General features: G+C 36.2%; 1 protein-coding gene across 2 annotated transcripts; it reads left to right on the plus strand.

The window, feature by feature from the left end:
* The first annotated feature begins 989 nt into the window (after window positions 1-989).
* LOC110455096 lies at window positions 990-19,354 on the plus strand. 2 transcript variants are annotated; one of them, XM_021505035.1, is made up of 6 exons: window positions 990-1,505; window positions 10,024-10,761; window positions 11,146-12,629; window positions 13,567-13,750; window positions 14,073-14,221; window positions 14,361-19,354. In XM_021505035.1, exons 2-6 carry the CDS (start codon window positions 10,479-10,481, stop codon window positions 17,613-17,615), a joined length of 5,355 nt encoding a protein of 1,784 aa, XP_021360710.1. In that variant the 5' UTR covers window positions 990-1,505; window positions 10,024-10,478; the 3' UTR covers window positions 17,616-19,354. The 2 variants fall into 2 exon arrangements, with proteins under 2 accessions (XP_021360710.1, XP_021360712.1); XM_021505037.1 differs by lacking the exon at window positions 990-1,505 and having other exon boundaries at window positions 10,682-10,761; window positions 11,262-12,629.
* Window positions 19,355-19,805: the final 451 nt, after the last annotated feature.

The raw sequence follows: 19,805 nt of genomic DNA on the forward strand, positions 1-19,805 counted from the left end.
AACGTGACATAATATGCTATGTAAACCCCCTATACACACACATATATATATATATACGACTAAAGTATGTTTTTGATCTTAGTACGTCCCATTCCTGTTCCTTATTCATGACTTCTTGAACAACTTTTGTACCATACTGAACACTTCGCCTACTAAGGTACGTTGATTTAATTTGCTTTTGTTAAATTTAAATTGTTAGTGCACGAGGACGACTGAGAAAGACTTATCGCAGATATGTGATATAAAGTTCGTTACAGTACGATACAGTATACAGTACAGTATTGGCACACTTATCAATAAACACAAAGCCGTCACAAATGGCGACCGCAGCATAGGCTGGACCCGAGGCACACATACGCAAGGTTTAATGCCAGAAAGGTAACTTTTGTACAAGTTAATTTTATAAATACTTATCAATGTTACAAATAAGTATAACACATAGCGTTTTATATGGTCTCCAACTAATACTTTAGGTAGATCGCAACGCATCTAGTTTTGTTTTATTGTTATCATGAAACAGAAACCAACAAAGACATTGTTTCCAATTTTGTGTAATTTTTTTATTAAAATGACGGAGTTGAAATGATATAACATATATACAACAAGAAATGCGAATAGTGATTAATGACTGTATTTATGTATATTTTGTTGTATAAGGAATCTTCCTTTACAAAAATATGCAGCATATTAAGTCCTCAGAATTGAAATACAGCAATATAAAAGTATTATGATACAAGGTTATGAAGACGTCACATTTGTGTCTCGATATCAGGCTGTTTATAAAAGAATATGTTTGATTCCATGGATATTTAACATAGTAAATGTACTTTATGAACATTTGTGTTTCCCCACATTTCACGAACAGTAACAGACAATATCTGAGTATCCTGATACACCGCTGATATATCATCTAACACAAACCAGCAGTCGATGTACCACTGTATGTATTCATGACAGGACACTTACAGTGATTGTTGGTCATAATTGATATAGCGTCATATGTACTGGAAAATCTCAAATTATACTACGTGTCTTAAACACTTATCGACGCCTAGGGTATTTCATAATACGGTTTTGTTTCGAGCACAAAATGTTTAATCAAGCAGAAATACAAAAGATTGCGTGTTTGGTGTTTAAATACACTGTTGTGTTTAGAGTAACAATAATGATCACTGATCATGATAGCGTGTATATGATATTGTTTTGGACATTCGACAAAAAGCACAACAGAGCATTACCTGTGTCACGCAAGCAGTATATTTGGGTTGATATATTGTATTTAGTATGTTGTACCGAGTTCATTTTTTAGCATAGTGTATGTTGTCATTTATAACTGGGGTAAGTAACCTTAATAGTTAGGGATTGTTTGGCGGAAATGCGTCACGGGTAGACGTGCACGGGGTGAGCTGTTTTACAGCGACAGACATTGTTTCTGTGGCTTGTGTACCCGGTATGGATTATAGAAATATTACGGCATGTTGAACAGGCACAGAATACAGACTGTGGTAAGTATACTCTCACTCTTTCTCTGTTCTGTTTTAGTCGGTATTATTGTATTGTACCGTGTTATTATCGGGTCAAACAATCTAGGTTTCTGTGCGCTCCAGTCAGCCGTGACCATTGTTTAGCGTTCAAGGTGCATCAGGATACTTTTTGCTCCATAAGTTTTAAAAAATGAAAAAGAAGGAAAAAAAGAGAAAAATATAGATTATTATATATCAAAATGAAGGTCAGGATGTGGTGTTTCATCACTGCATAATAGTTTTTAGGGTAATTGTTCACATAAGATATCATTGAAGAGTCTTGGAACCCAAACCATCAAATTTTGTTCCACCAGAATTTCTCACTACTGTACACCATTTAACAATAAATATTAACTTTGGATACCACTTCATGTTGTGCCACTCTTACTTAGTCCAATTTGAGACTATATGACTTCCTATAACAAAACACATAACATGTAGCTACATGTTATTTACTTAGCAAAGTCGGCCATATTTGGGACTACTTTGAAAAGTATGGAGGCCCATAAATGCCAGTCTGTTTGCATGCATAATTTTAAACACTCAAAAACTTCCCAATCATTTTCTATGACATGGTGTTTTGTACAAGATACATCACCAACTAATGGATTCGTTAAATATAATCTTTTTCTTTCAACAACAATTCAAAGTGTTCATGTACTCATCTCCTGTAAATTACCACATTCAATCTATCCGATTATGTGTTTTGTTTTTGTTTAAGGAAGTAAATAAAGCAATGTTTCTATAATACCTTATTTAAATATCGATGAACTTCAGGTGTGCACATGCAAAATCTTCAGCTAGTTGTGTGTAATCTACTTCTGTCGAATCTTCTTCACCCTGGTATTGTACTTCATACACAGCCTGGTAATAACACATTTTTCAACATCATAAAATGAAATCTTAATTAAGGTTTTTTTCCAGCTAAACAAACTGAAATATGTTGCTCATGTTGTATTGGTATTTAACACTCCACTATCAGTTTCAGTAACACTTGATTAAATAAATCATACAACTTAGTATTGATGTTGTGTTATAACGTTTTCAAGTCCAAATATAGTTTCAAACATCTTTCTGGTCATTGCCTCCATAGGATTTTCACACAAACTGACCAGTATATATGCAACTCTTTTATTATTAAGTAAAAATGAAAATAACAAAAAAAAAAGTATTAGCATAGACACATCTGCAAGTTGTTCAAGATAAATCACTTAATTTGTACATATAATAGGATATAATATTTCATTTCTTACATCTTCTCTGTCATCTTATCCAGAAATGTGAAATTTGTCTCCCTTCAAATCTAGTACATTTTCGCCTACATCTGAAATCCAATCATTGAAAACACACAAGATAGAAATAATTTCTTGCTGTCTATAATGAAGTACTTGTCACATACCAAAACACCACATAACGTGTTGTTTGCAATTGTTGAGGTAAAATCTTACAATGAATTATATACTAATTACACCATTACAATGAATACACATATTTTTATAACATGGTCATAATATTTAAACTACAGAATGGATGGATTTATATATCTCCAATTGTATGCCACATGGTAACAAATATCCCCACTTCCCCACTAGAAACTGGAAATGAGCGTAAGTCACAAGAAATTGTGAGTTAACAACTATGGTTACATTTTGATTAGGACTACCAAATTTTGTATTTACGGGCTAATTACAGGATATTTTTACTGTCAGACGATATTCCATGCACATACAGGCACACTTGGGTATAATGAACTACATTAATATGGTATTACCAAGTTACGTGAGCAATATCACTGTATCCACTATATTTACCGTTTAGCTAGTTGGTAAGGTGATGATTGAGATGTACACTGACCCCTCTTCCGCTATGGACTATTTGTAGTAGGATTGTCGAATAAACTGCGTAAAATAGTTATGTATAAATAATAAATGTACCACATTTATTGTAATATATTTACCCTCTATTATTATACATTTACAGCTGTGGTGTTACATATTTTGACATGTTCAGTTCAATCAATGTTAATTGAAAAATGAAGTAGTACGACTTATATATAAATATATATATTAGAAAAAGAAGGATTCTTCACAACGAGTTGTTAAGAATTTTTCTTTTTCTAATATTTCTTCGTCCGTAAGGATCATTTTTCTGATTTATAATATACATATATATATATATACAGTCCACCTGAAGAAAAATAAGCATGCAGAAAAGCCTAACAGTACATTTTGGAAACTTATATATAAATAACAAATATGCAACACCATTTAAATAATACAGGTTTTATAAAACCATCACCTCTGGCATGTTAGTTATTGCTACACTGACAGTATTTACAAATTTCATTACAATGTAACATAATATATCAGCTTGAATCACATATAATATTTCTCAAACAGTTTCAATCCTCGCATACCTTACTATCATAAGTATACCTCTTGTTGGGTGATGATGTTGTTTCACTACTTCCAGAAGTACTTGGCACCTGGATGTCAGGAATATGTTCGTCGATATTCGTCACCACCTCCACATGTGAAGTACAGAGGCTTGCATGGTTGACATTTGGAGTACTATTAGAAGAAAAAACATATATATGTGATACATATAATTAATGTGCCATGTTTGTATTTAAACTACAGGAAATCCAGAATTTAAGGCCTAGCTACACAGTATGTTTGTTCTTCAAATAATGGATGTCTCCATTCAAAATACATTTCATATCATCCTTCACTGTTTGGACCTACAGTTGAACGTCAGGATGACTTAAAAATAGTGCAAGGCACATCTTCAGCTTTCAACAACAGAAAACTGAGTGTAGTAGTATGTATTGAATATATGTGTTTCTAATATCATATGAGAAACACATATATTTAATACATATTACTACACTCACTTTTCTACACCGAAAATTGTTTTTCAATCCATTTGACTGGTGTTGCAGGATTTCTTTTCATAATGTCACCAACATTGGAGCATGTCAACCTCTTCTTTCTCTCACAGTGCCAAAGGGAATCTTGTGATTGATTTCTGGTGAGTTTCTCAATATCACATATATTGGCTGGAGAAATGTTAACCTGTTCCTGCAGGAAGGAATCCATTTGTTTAGTCAGGTCTTCTTTACTCATATCAGTTGTGACATCTAATGCCTCAGGCCCATACTCCATCCTTGCCTTTTTTTCATGCTCTCTTGTACACCACTTACTTTGTTCTTCCATCGTTTCGCTTTGGCAGTTTCCTGGCATTTGGACACATAGCTGGTCTGAAGTCGCTGCTTCTGTTTCCTGTAGAGGGTTGTGAACAGTTTACCTGGTGGTGTGATTGCCTAAAAGGCGGCAACTTTTTGCAGCATATCTGTCTAGTAGTCTGCTGATACTTTCCAACATATTGGAATCCACTGAAACCATACTATTATTATACCCTCCTTTGGAGAACTCTTCCTGTGCCAATACTGATGCTCCTTCATTCCAATAGTCTGACTGCGCACTCATTACATCCTGTTGGTCAACATCTTCATCATCATCAGTGTTTGGAGCTTCTGATGTTAACTGCTTTGCCTTGCAGAAATCCTTTGAACAGTTAGTGTGGTCACCAAACACATGACGAAAGCTGTTGCGGATAGCATGTGCCAGTAGTTTGGCAACAGTATGTTTATCTGCAGATTTAGACCGCATACGGATAGCACACCTGATGGAACTGGTTATCCTTATCCTTTCAGCTTTTGTCAGTTTTCCCTTCCCTTTGAACTGTGGGTTTTCCTCCACCAGTTTCTCTAAGTTGGATCTAATACATTTACAGACATGGTTGGAACCCTCTGTGTTAGTTACTTTTTGCCCCCATATTGGAATTTCTTGCTGAATTTTAGCAAAAACTGAAGAGTCACCATCTCCAATTATGGTGGAAAATCTCAACCCTTTCTTATCGGCATACTTGAACCTAGCCACAATGATGTCCGATTCCATGGCCTGTGATGATTCATACCAGTTCTGGAAACACTTGTGGGCTCGTGGTGTGGTCTTCAGGGTCTTTAGCACGGCTGCAAATGTAGCAGTACTTGTCCCTTATTCCAATGTAAAGTAGTTTTTTGGTCCTCGCTCAGATAATAATTGCGACACCACCAAGGGCATTGTTAGAGTGATTATGGGACCGCTTACTCCATCCCCCATCACAAATGACTGTCACTGCTGGTACACCTTAATTGTAAATAAGAGAACAAACATATTTCAAAAGGCAACATTATACATTTTACAGTTAACATCGGTTATTTACTTTCAGGCCCAGAGGGCCTGTATCGCTCACCTCGATAATAAAGCAACCATGGAAAATTACATAATAATAGTCCAACTAATTCCAAATATTGGCATTGTCTCTCAGGAAGATACATAAGTGATAATGTACTTTAAATATTAACTTTAGTTTACATTTGACTCGATACGATTGAACACCTTTTGTGTCATACCTAAAACAAATATAAATTTGTATATATCATTACATATAATATGTACAGAATTATTCATATATGCAATTATTTACAAATCATAATATTTCACATACTATTATAATTCACAAGTGCCATTCAAAACACTAAATAATTCCCCTTACCTTATTTGGTTTACAGTTGAAAATTAAAGCATATAACGTAATTGGGGAATTGTTTGGAATATTTACATTTGTTTTCTCCAATTATTGGCACTTTCTATCACAAGTGCGGATATAAGGGGTACATTTGGCACATCTTTCATAAATATCAATGTTCTTGTCTTGTTGCATAGGATTTTGTGCAGAAATGATATTCAGGTATAAGAAAACAAGTTATTTTGATAAAAAGTAAGAATAAATTACACGTAAACCATTGTAAGGTGAATGGTTTTGTTTTCCCAAAGATTATTTTTCATTCAATTTTGACAATTTGGCCCTGTTCCATTAGAAACTAACACTAGTACTGTCCCTAATACTACACATAAAGAAAACAATGTGGGACTAAGTAAGTACATGTGAGAGTTTAAAATTGAAAGACTATCCTCTTGTATCAATTTGTATTTAACAGCTTCCAATATAAACATTCCCACTGGTCATTGCTTTCTGAGGTTCTGTTGAGGATTTATTGGGTTATATGATTACTTGTAATTTTACATAATGAGGTGCATACATGTAGCATGAACTGTTTCTGAATTATTAAGTAAAGCATTCAGTGTACAGGTTTGTGAGGATTTACATGAATTGTTGAAAGAATATGATGACCAATTTAATCAATATGTGTAATTTCTTACCGGGACTGTTGTTGCAGGCGAGCATTTTATTCATATGGGCGAGACCATGTCCTGTGCAAACACTATCCCAAACAGCACGTACATTGATATCATAGTGGCTGCTGGATCGTCCAATATGCAGTTGCATGCTGGTGTTGAAGGTGAATTTTTTGTTACAACCGTGGCACTTTACAAATAACACACATGCTAGTCCGAGACTGGTCAATTGTGTGTGATAAGAAAGAGGGGAGCCCCCGCAAGCTGCAATATACTGTGCATTTTTGCACAAAGCTGTGTGTTTCGTAACCTCTTGTACATGATTGTCCAAGTTATGAATATTTATAAATCTATATCCTTTGCCACAATTGCTATTGTCATTTACACTCTTCTGTCTGTCTTGCTTCATATGTTTCTTCCTAATGGTGTGCTTAGTTATTGTCAAAGAATTGGTATTATTAGAACTAGGTTTGCACTCATACCGACATGTTTTCCTCCCAATTGTAGAGTGTGGTTGTCTTTTCCTCTTGGCTGAGTACTTCCCAGAGGCAAGACCGAATTTACCCCTGTTCCTTCGCGTTTTACTTGCCATTGCTCATGGAGTGCAAGAGCATATCTGTAGGCTTCCGTACAATTTGCCGTTATGTTTGGCAAAAACATTTGTTTCCACAAGCGCAAAAATAACAACAGTATGCATGATTTGGTAACATAATAAAGTAATTTATTTACTAAAAAGCTGTATAAAATACAAAAATATACAACATAACTTGTAATTTTATAGCAGAAAATATACGTCATTTTGTAAACATGGCTGGAGAACTGACAACACAGACGTGCACAATTTTCTCTTTAAATACCAAAAAGATGATATTCATTGTAAAAACCCAATAATGCACAATATCTTATAACACATACACATACCTTTCAACTATAAAACTGAGTCATCGATAACGCTGATCGCATTTGTAAGGAAGTCATGTTCATGTTGTCTGTCAGCATGTGCCCTGCAACACTAAACCGGATATTAATTCGCCAAAATAATCCCTCATCATTTTGTGCTCAACAAATTTTGGAAAGCATGGTTATGCAGGGAAATTTGTTAAAAAAAAGCATTATTGAGAATAAAAAGGGTATTTTTAAACGTACAGGTGGTGGTTTTGGTAATAGTTTCGGAAACAGTCGATGGCGTAGGAATAGAAGTAGTTCAAAGATGGCGGGTGAAACGAAAATAAAGTGCTATGAAAGGTAAATATTTGTTTGTTGTACATTCCTAACACTGATCGGTTTGGATAAGTGGTAGATACGTTTCCTTTTCGTAAAGTGTGCATTTATGCCAAAATCGGTACAGGTATACGGTAGTGATATGAACACATTCATGTTTTATGTAATAGGGGTGATGGCGGCAAATATGACAAGGAGTTGGATTGAAAACATTGCAGCTTATATACGCAGTGCATAATTATATTAAAATCGCGCCATGGCACGACATACCTGACATATAACAGCATATTTAGAGGTATATAACCCAAATGAATTTTCCTCAGTTTTATTGGTATGAATTTTGTGCATCACACCTACTACGAAACGTACAATTGTACTTCAAAATACCAGATTCCGCTATAATAAAGTAGGATATCTAGAACATGAACACACCTATACTTTTATTTAGTTCTTCTTTCAAAAGTTCATATATGTGATCGCTTGTGAAACGGTGCTTTTAGTTCTAATTTCTTTACTTTAGTTTTCGACCCAATATGGCGATTTCAAAATGTCCTGATGCACCTTAAGTAGAAATATGTTGTATTTATGTTGTTTTCATGCTAGATTTCATATGTTGTGGGTGTATTAGTATCATATATTGACTATATGAATATACTTGATTGTTGTATATGAAATTATCTAGTTTGTATCGTATGAATTACCTATTTATCAATCTATGGAAACCCAGTTCTATTGTTACAGTGTTGAGTGAAGTGGGTACGCGCTCGGTTGGAAAATGTATGGAAACCTTGAGGTGTCATTTTTCGGATGGTGCGTTTTTGTGTTATTTCGTGTATAAATTGGAGCCGCACATTAGTTCTGCGTATTTAAACATATTCTAGTAACTTATAAAGGATAGTTTACATTATCGTTAATTAAATAGAGTACATTTTATGATTATTCAGGACTTGGGCTATGCGTTAGAAAAGTATGAAAACGTGAGTGATTAGGTTAACTATGTTTCTCAATTAACTTATTGTTGCTTCGCAAGACGGGTAAGCGGTCTTAACAAGTGAGTCAGGACCAGGAGGGTGTTCCTATCCATATTACTGCTTGAGCATCAGGACCGACCAAGAGAGTTATATTTCACCATGGTCTCGGTCAGCGAAGGGGCTATGTCTGAAGAGCATCATGGAGGCAAAGGTCGGCGACTTTATTTGCAACGGTTCTTCTGAGAACCAATCAACCATTGTGGTGTGCTGTCGTGTCATGGACTCTAGTGCGTTTACCTAGCAACGTGTATACAAGCATGGTACTGCTTGAAGGTATTGACTCTGGATTGAGCTGGGTCACGATTCAGTGACTGTTGTGGGAACTTCGTTGCGATTCCTTGGAACTTTGGTATTTATCATCGTCGTGGCCGTGTGTTAAGCGAGAAGCTTCATAGACAATTTATTACTTTGTTGGAGAGATTGTGTGAAATTGTGAGGGTGCATGGGATATATTTAATGCTTATATGTTTTTCATTGTAAATAAACATCATAGTTTTGTAATCCATTCTCTCAGTCTTTCTTTTCCCGGATCAACAACCGAGGCTTGTTCCACGTAAACAACCATATTTCATAATTGAAGAAACCAACGTGAAGATTTGACTTAAATGCAATCACATTATGTAATTAATCTACTGAGAATTCATGTGCATATTTAATGTGGTCCTATTAGCAGCTAATGTCATTCAAGGACGTACATCCCTTGTGTTGTGTAAACGTGAATGCGTGTATGTGTACCGGAGACATGGTATGCTTTTACAGAGATCTTACAAAAGTAACACCTTAGCGTAGTAAACTTTTTCTAATCTGTTTTGTACTATCCTATTTATAAGGAACTAATCGCCTTACATTTAAGAGGCATGTACTTATTACATGTTTTGATCACTATTGAGGATATTTTTCGGAAAATGTTGTGTATGCTTCTTGTCCATTTAGATAACATTACAATGACAAAAATAATTAGGATCTAGTCTCCTCATAATAGTGTTTTATAATTATTGTTAACAGAATAACGTGCCATGTGAGAACAGCGAAGACTTAACTAAGGAAGTCGTTCCATGGACTGTAGCTGCTGTGATAGCCTGCCACATCTGAGGAACTGTCCTACCTCAGAGCGTGACCTAGAAGGGCAGGACTTTTGAATTTACGAGGGCCTGGTAAGCGGAAACTTACCCCCTCACGACTTCGCCAATGATGTGTAGACATAAAATCCATCAACCAACCAACCAACCAAGCCGAACGTGTCAAATTTACCCAGTTATAAGGTGGTAATACAAACAATGCACATGCATCGAATTGGGACCAAATATTGTTACTATTTTGTGAACAAAAGGAGAACTATTGGTTCCGTTTAATAGGGATGATCACAATGGAAAATACAAACACTGGCTTCCTATTTAGTTTTGGATAGATCCATGAAGTAGATCCTAGAAAGCATCACGTGTTCAGACATTTATCAGTACATGTTGTCTAGTAATAGCGATCGACCAACAAACCTGAAAATGGCAAGTCAACATGTACCACTGCCAAAACAACAGCGACAACAACAGCAACAACAACTACGTTCAGGGGGGTCTACCCAGGAGACTGATACGAACAGGAAACAGCAACCCCATACAACACATTATACTTGTGACGTCTGGTTTCACTATTTGCCAGGGTCAGACTATGTCAGACAATTTCTAGAAGATGCCTTGCCAAGAAATGTTGCTGAGATTATCAGGATAACTGAAGAAACCGATAGGGGTAATTATATTTAACATGAATCCACACGACATTGGTTCAAATGTCAACTTTCGTTACTTTGAAAGAGGCGATACTAAGGGTTAATTGCATATACAAGATAACTAAATTTGTGATAAAAAAAAAAATATCTTTCACCTTGTAAATATTAAATGAGAAATACTTTGAGTACCATGTTTTCCTAAAACACAGATATAACAATACTTTTGTTTTGGTACGAAAAAAGGCAACTGGCCTGAGGAACATTTATATTTCTTCTATGGTATTTTAAGTGAGTTTATTTCACATATAAACAAAAGCAATGAATTGAGCAGGGACCAGCATTGTTGTTTACCTATTTTATCTAGAGCTTTGCGATAAACAATTTGTATTTTCTTTTTCTTTTAGTTGAAAAGAGCTTTGGTTATCTTGCCGAATGTTACAGGGCTAAAATTAAACTTCAAGATGGCGTCAGCCTGCAGGAACTTGAAAAATTGCTATTCGAAAAGTGGTCTTTGTTCCAGGGAAAATGTAAGCATGATGCGTGGATGGAGGTTATTCCGTTGGAACGAAGGATGTACAAAATTGTCAACAATTCAGAAAGATCTTCTTGTTTTAATAACGTAACTATTTCTGGTGGTGCGTTTGAATCTTCGAATTGCTTCGTTCGCCATTGGCGTATTACTGAATCGCCACATGTCTTCGGTGTGATCAAATGGGCGGCAACGTTTGAACATAACAGAGAACTTGTCGAAATTAAGACTTCTGGAGAAATGTTCCAGATACCATATAGTCAAATTGAAGATAGATTGGTTGCTCAACGCCATGAAAGCTCTTGGGACATTTACTTTGGATTAAAGTATGTTCCTAAAGTTTTCAACGTTTCCAATGCCAAAAACCAGATACGAGAGGTATCCATCCACCCAATCAACCCAGAAGATTTGGGAAATACCTCAGTCATTCGTTTGACCATTCCTGACAATAATGTATCTGAATTGCCAGCAGCAAAGGACAAGCCAGATGTCTGGCCCATTTTGGCAAGGTTTAAGCAACGGGGATTTTCGTTATCGTACGCAAATGTCACAGACAAAATGCCACACAAAGAGGATCTTACTCGCAAAGTTCGGTTTAAGACGTTTGATCTTGAGTATGGATGGCAGTGTCTTCTCTCGGGTGGTTTCAAAGTAACAGACACAATCACCCCACACTCAATAAAGACGTTGAGGAGAAACAAATTAGATCTGACTGCAGACGTGTTCCATCACATGGCAAGTACAGCTGAGAACACCCAATTCTTTGATTTCGAGAACGTATTGACGGAGAGCCTGCAACAGGTCAGACATTTAGAGGCCGATAGTGATGAGTTACCTCCACATTTCACTATGTCCCGACGACTGGTAGTGACTCCAACCCGTTTAATTCCTCTCTTCAAGGAACCAATTGTCAAAAACAGAATTATTCGCCAATACAATGACGAAAACTTCATCCGTGTTATTTTCCGAGATGAAGATTTCACAAGACTAAGTGCTAGTGGAAACGCACTGAACATAATTTCTGAACGAATACGCACATTTCTAGACGGAGGATTTACAATTGGCGACAGGAAGTACGAGTTTTTAGCCTGCTCCAATAGCCAGTTGCGAGAACACGGAGTGTGGTTCTTTTGCCCTTACGACGACATAACATCGGAAAGCATAAGAAATGATATTGGCGATCTTACTTCGGAGAGGTGTGTTGCAACATACGTATCGCGCATGGGTTTGTGTTTCTCCGCTTCAAAGGCTACTGTTGCGGTAGACGACAGAAGCGTTAAATACGTATCAGACATAACAAACGAATCATACTGTTTCACGGATGGAATCGGCATGATATCGGTATCTCTGGCTGAAAAGGTGTGTTCATGTTTTATTCTTTTTAATAAGTTTGTTTTTCGTTGGGGGAACAGTGTAAATGTAAATATATATATATACTTTTTAAAAGCGTATACATGAGTATTATGCATGTAACTTCACACGATACCATTAACTCTTTTTGTTAAAAAGATGAAAAGAAAAAGGTTTAAGGGAATATTCTCGGGTACTTAATGAAAACAGTTAGGCATTCGTTGTTCATCAAGAAACCAAGATTAGCATGTGGCATTTTTAAACTCAAAGACTTTGGTTTCTTGGAACAGTTTAAATACTGCGAAGTCACGATAAAAAACGTCAGGACTATTGTGACATTACAATTGAAAATACCTGTTTATAGGTGTATAGGTGTTTATAGTGTATTTAAATTCTGATTCATGTTCTTCAATAAAATAAGTGTTTGTGAAAAGTTTCATGTAATACAACCAATACGTGTTCATATGTGACGTTTCGATGACTAGTACGATCACCTTCATCATCCAGTGGAGTAGTCATTTGTCTGATGTGACAGAGTACATACCGTACTTGTCATCGAAACGTCACATATAACACTCATTTGTTTTTTTACAGGAATCTTTTTACAATCCATACTTACCAACCTGAACAAAATGTTTGGAAATAAAAAAATGGGTTTGTTTCACAGACAAATATCAGCTTTAAAACAATGTATTTCACCAGTAAAATTATAATGAGTTTTTCCTATTTTCTCTGATTTTACAGTTATTACAATACACTGCACTGCTGCATTGCTTTACTAATAACAGATATATTTTACTGGCAAAAGAAAGTAATAACTATCTGTGTATTTGCTCTTGTTCCCCAGTTATTACAACACTCTGTTGTAAGGCTGCATTGCTTATAACTTGTGAAAGGGAAAAGGATTAGAATGTAACCCAGACTTTTAAAATTGTATTTTTTACAGGTGGCGACGAAATTGAAGCTTGAGGAAGTACCATCGGCGTTTCAGATCCGATACGGGGGTTGCAAGGGAGTGGTAGCGCAAAATCCCACTCTAGGTCGCAGAGATCAAATTATCATAGGAAAAAGCATGCGGAAATTTGAATCGCCATCGAAAAATCTGGAAATTCTTAACATGACACGCCCTGGTTTGTTTATATTTACATAATTATGAATATAAATTTCAAAACTGAAATATAAAGTCAGACTGTGTAAGTAAATCGTTTGTGAAAATGTCAGCATAAGTATTGAAACATTAAACTTATTAAAGTTGGATCACTTACAACATGAATGGCAGCTGCAAATAGAAAAGGTTTTTTTATACATTATCTCTTGTTTAATTTCTTTCAAATAAAAGGCTTTCATAATTTGTAATCGATACTCTAAATATGTTTCAAATGGTCGATCTGATTATTTATATTATCTTCTTTACTCGTTTTAACATACTTTTTCCCACGTCTTTCTGTACAGGGAAGCTACATCTAAACAGGCAGGTGATCACTCTGATGTCGGGCCGCGGCGTTCCAGACCACGTATTCCTCACCCTGCAAGAGAAGATGTTATTTAACATGGCTGACATGTTGTTAGATGACCATAAAGCAATGAAAGCGCTAGCGGAGGTAATTACTGTATGCTCATCCCCATAGACAACATATACATTATTAGATTTTGTTTTTAAATCAATAGTGTAAAAGTCTTGGAACTAACACTTTGTAGTGAATGATGCATACTCTAATAGTTAACCTTATTCTTTGAAAGGTGCACTTTGGGATCAAATGGAAGGACTTAAAAAGGGCTGGGATATCCTTAACAGACGAAGTGTTCTTCAGGTCAGTCTTAATGACAATATACAAAAGCAAACTGGGAGAGTTGACTCGAAAAGCTAGGATTGAGCTACCCTGTGATCAAGGAAGAATTATGATGGGAACGATTGATGAGACAGGCACCTTAGAATACGGACAAGTTTTCATCTCCTACACGAAAAATGACGGAATGACCTACAGTGGTATCGATGTCATGGACAACGAAGTCGTCGTTGCAAAAAACCCTTGTTTTCACCCTGGTGACCTGCGTAAATACCAGGCAGTGAATGTGCCAGAACTTCATCATCTTGTGGACTGTATCGTGTTTCCCCAAAAAGGACCCCGTCCGCATCCAGACGAGATGTCTGGTTCGGATTTGGACGGAGACATGTACTTCGTTTGCTGGGATACGACACTTTTTCCTCCGGGGGACAATATGCCCCCTATGGACTATCCAAAATCTACAAAATTAAAACTTCCAAGACAAGTAGAGGTATCAGATGTCACACAGTTTATATCACAATATATCAATAACGACCAGCTCGGTGTAATCGCGAATGCTCACGTTGTCCATGCAGACTTGAAAGACATTTTCTGTGAGGAATGTACAAACTTATGCAAAATGCATTCAGATGCTGTCGACTTTCCGAAGACAGGAGTTGTACCCCAGATGGCAACAAACCTAAGGCCTGACAAATATCCGGACTTTATGATGAAATCTGACAAACCTCGCTATACGTCAGCCAATATCCTAGGAAAGTTATACCGCCAGTGCAGATCATTAGAACAAGCTCACAGTCGCACATATAATGTTGACCTACTCAAACAAGCTCCTGTCGCAGATCCAGGTATTATTTATCCGGGATATGAGAAGTTCATGGAGTCTGCATGTCTACATGTTAACAGATACAATGACAAAATCGCAAATTTGATGTCTCTTTATGGAATTGAAACTGAAACAGAAGTTGTAACCGGTATCATTCATAATCTGAAAGCAAAAAGAGGATATTTCCCGAACGAAAGGTACGAGATAGCACAAATACTGAAGGAAAAGAACTCGGTTATCCGACAAAAATTTCGAGAAGCCTTTTTTGATGAATTCGGAGGAGAGGAGCACTGCAAAAATATCAATCCGTTCACGGACGGACAAAGCGACATCTTAGCAAAAGCTGCAGCCTACTACGTTGCGTCTTTCACAATGGCCTCAGAAGGGAAGGTTATGGTCAGCTGTCCGTGGATTTTGAGTGATTTACTTGCAAAAATAAAATCACAACGAATCATTGCCGTGCCTGATGGGCTTTCCGGTATAGATGATTCCAAACAGACAAGAGAAAGCCATGTCCATGCCAAAATCGGATCATCGATCCATCAACATTTCGTTTCGAATGAGAACTCTTTCAAAATGTTTATGGATGCCAATGCCCCTGAAAGAATGCTGTTTCTTCGACGACAACTCCAAAATCGCCCATGTTACACGCTTATCCTTACGTTTCTCCTCGACTGGGCCAGGAAGTACGAGCTGATAGGCGAATTTCGGGGAGCAGTGTTCTCGGAAGTCGTGTTTGTGATTCTGGCTCTCAGGATCCTCTTAAATAAAGATTACACAGCAGCAGCAGCGACACAATCTTCAATCAAACAAAACACCCAACGACAAAGGTATGAGAGGTCGTGGATTCCACCCAATGAGGAAAGACATGCAGCATATCTTTTGATGAAAACATTCATAGGCTTGAAGTCCATATTGAAACCAAATACAAATGGTGAAGTGGATATTTCCGTGTTAGATCCTACCTATCCGTCTCATAGACGTTTAATTTCAGGCAAGCGAACAGCAAAAGAATTCCGACGAATGACAGACGAAATCCTTTTTGCTTACCAAGAAATTGCAAAAAACAGATCAGTAGCGGTATTCTTCGATCAAACGATCCGTAAAAAGGATTCGATGATATTCATCTTACCATTAAACGTATTGAATTACGTGATGGGCGCGGAAACGTACGTGGCACAAAGGCTGTCACGAGAATACGGAGCAGAGGTTAACATCATTGATTTGCCATTCAGAGACACCCCCGGGCTTATGCTGGAAGCGTGGGGAAGTCCAGAGCAGCTATGGACTGTTCAGTTATCCCTTCAGGATCTTGAAGAAAAGTCGAATATTGACACAACGGTTAGTAGAACCGATATAATAGAGGGTGCATTCAAGTGTGTATACAGCGGTTCCACAAGTCCTGACGATCGACTCAAATTTACACCATACTGTGGCCCTAGACATTCTGCACACGAACAAAAGACCTTATATACGGCTTCGCCGTATACACCTGATAGTGTCAAAGCATCAGATTCAACTGCTTTTAAACAGGTTTTCAAAGAACGATTGGAAATAATACGCCAAGACTTCGTCAACACATACCATGGGGATTTATGGATAGCGCTTACTTTTGGAACATTTTACCTATTCAACCTTGACAGACAGGACTATACAATATCAGAATTGGAATCCAAAAGAACTGAAAACGTAGACACCCGATCAGTGAGGGGTCAAAGTCGTCACTACGTACAAAAGGTTGGAGGTTCATTTACACCTCTGAAATGTAACCAACGCAATGTCGATACATTATTGAACAGTCTTTCATTCAAACTCATATCTCAGGATGTAAAATACCAGGCACGTGTTCTGATGGAAAAAGAGAGCAGCGGATTGTTTATCTTAGACGAAAATCTCAAAGTAACTGAGTTACGTCTGTCCGATTTAAAGTGGATGATGGTCGACATTTGTCGAGGAGTCAAACAAAATGGAGGAAAACGACTGGATGTTCGCTGCAAGTTACAGTCGGGAAGACATATAGAAGGGCAATATTCGAAATGGAATGTATCCGTACTCACAAAATCAGAGCAAAACCGGGTGAGGATAGCCCGTCCTTTTTTAAGAATGATTACGTTCGCGAGAGAGAAACACATCAAGTACTATCAGTGCGAAGGTAATATCTCCACCGAAAAAAAATTCCCAAACATGGACATCGAGGTATCGACAGTGACCGAGTACTCCAATCCCACTTGTGATGGAACGTTCTTAAACGTTGTGTCAAAGCAAGAACTAACCGTGGTACCAAAATTACCGTCCCTAGATGAGGAGAATGATGAATGGATAAAGTATATTGAACAAATCTCGGAGCTTATTGAATTTTTCTGTGAACATCTTGATTCAGATTAAGTACTACATTACCTGGATGTGTAACCATGGCAGTAGAGAGGCCGTCATTGATACGGGGTAGCTGGGTCATAGATCTGCTGACGGCCTTAAGTTTCTGTGTCAAATATCCATGCTTTTACCATTTCTGAAACACGCCGCAAAGGTTTACTTTCGGCACTCCAAGTACTCGCAAAACTAGAAACTACACCTGTAATATCTCATTCATGAAAAAAGCATACTCATTCATTAGCTTTTATACATGTATTAGTGCCGGAATTTTGTGTGTGATACCAGTTCATACTAATAGCACTGTGTTAAGAAAACAAGACGTGTTTGGGATACATGTGCTGGTTGAAAGCACCGTTGTACCGTAAGGAAGTGTGTAATACTAGAACCAGTGTGTGCTTTAGACACGTAATAATACTTTTGGCCAAATTATCAGGCACACCGCCATAATTTAAACAATTAACAATACTAATATATAATAGTAAATAAAAGGTCTATACAAGCCGGATTAGAAGGACGTTGTTCTGTATATTGTCAATTCCAATTGCTATGTTGGCTTATTCAATTAACTGCTGCAAGTATAAAGTTTGGATCCTAACAACTTATCAATGTCTTTTTCGTCAGCAACGTCTGTCGTTTCGGTGCTGAAATGTGTTCTGGAAGGAATTGTCTCATACATTTAGAGATCAACTAAATTTTATTTCGTAATATAACCCATTGCATACATTTGTATCTCATTGTATTTGGTATATTATTCAGTGGGGTTTTGTTTTTTGTTTTTTTGTTTACATATATTACTGGCTTATCTTTTGGTTCAGTACTGAACAGATATGGGTAGCATTGTATATTCTGTACTAGTATATGTGTATGAGTGCAAGATATGAGGGATATGTTTGCAATAGTAGTAAAGCACATTTATTGTATATTATTTATGTACTATTGTATTCAAAATATGACTGCTAGTGTTACATTTTATTTAAATCCTTTCAAAACACTGCAGCTATAGCGCGGATTGCTTAGGTATTATCAATATTTTGAATTTAGCGTATGAATGTTGGTGTATTTATTCCATTTAATTGGAGATCATTCAACAGCTAATATTCACAAATACCAACAGGAATGCATGTAATACATTTAATGTTTGCAATGAATGACTGTTCCAATATATTGATTTCGTGTCAAAAGAAAGGTTATACAACGAACACCAATGTATATGAACAATGACAAGAACCATCATATGTCGTATAAATATTATTTTTTATTGCAGTTCTTTATCTATTTTTGTACAAAACGTAAACGTTGTTAATGAGCTGTCTGAAGACGTGTTCATCAATGTAATTTCTTCATAACTTGAACAGAATATGATAGAACATCTCAAATATTTTTTTTATAACTTGAACAGAATATAGTTGATCATTACAAATATATTTTCGTAACTTGAACAGAATATGATTGAACATTTTTACAAATGTTTTTCATAACTGGAATAGAATATGGTTGAACACATTACAAATATTTTGTTATGATTTGAACAGAACATGATTGATCATTATAAATGGGTTTTTTTCATAACTTGAACAGAATATAAATAAACATTACAAATATTTTGTTATATCTTGAACAGAATATAATTGAACATTTTTACAAATGATTGTCATAGCTTGAATAGAATATGATTGACCATTTTACAAATATTTTTCAAAGCTTGAACAGAATATAATTTAAATGTAACACTTAAATGACTCAGGCAATATAAACATACAAATTTTAATTAGATAGAAATATTTCCAAAAGAAATAACATGTTTGACCAAGAAAAATATTTGTCAGACAATTATTCTGACATAAGATAAATTTTATATAAAGACCATAGAGTAAATACTAAAATTATATGACAGCAAGTAAAAGCTAGTCTTTTTCAGATTATATTGTACATATCTCAAGTACGAACAGAATCGGGCAACAGGCACAGACTAAACGAGCCTCCTCCTCACAATGTTAACAGTACATACGCATTAAATCTATAGCACATATGTATTAACGTTATGTTTATATGTGACATTGTTCGATGTAGTTTGAACAATATATCTAGAAATTACTGTCATCGTTTAACAAGTGAGGTTATAAAATAAATCCAACAGGGGAGTACACAGATCAAATTTCCGTTTACCTAGGAACTGTTAACAATGTTAATCGGATCTGTAGC

This window comes from Mizuhopecten yessoensis, unplaced genomic scaffold, assembly GCF_002113885.1.
Source record: "Mizuhopecten yessoensis strain PY_sf001 unplaced genomic scaffold, ASM211388v2 scaffold8131, whole genome shotgun sequence".
NCBI classification, from domain to species: Eukaryota; Metazoa; Mollusca; class Bivalvia; order Pectinida; family Pectinidae; genus Mizuhopecten; species Mizuhopecten yessoensis.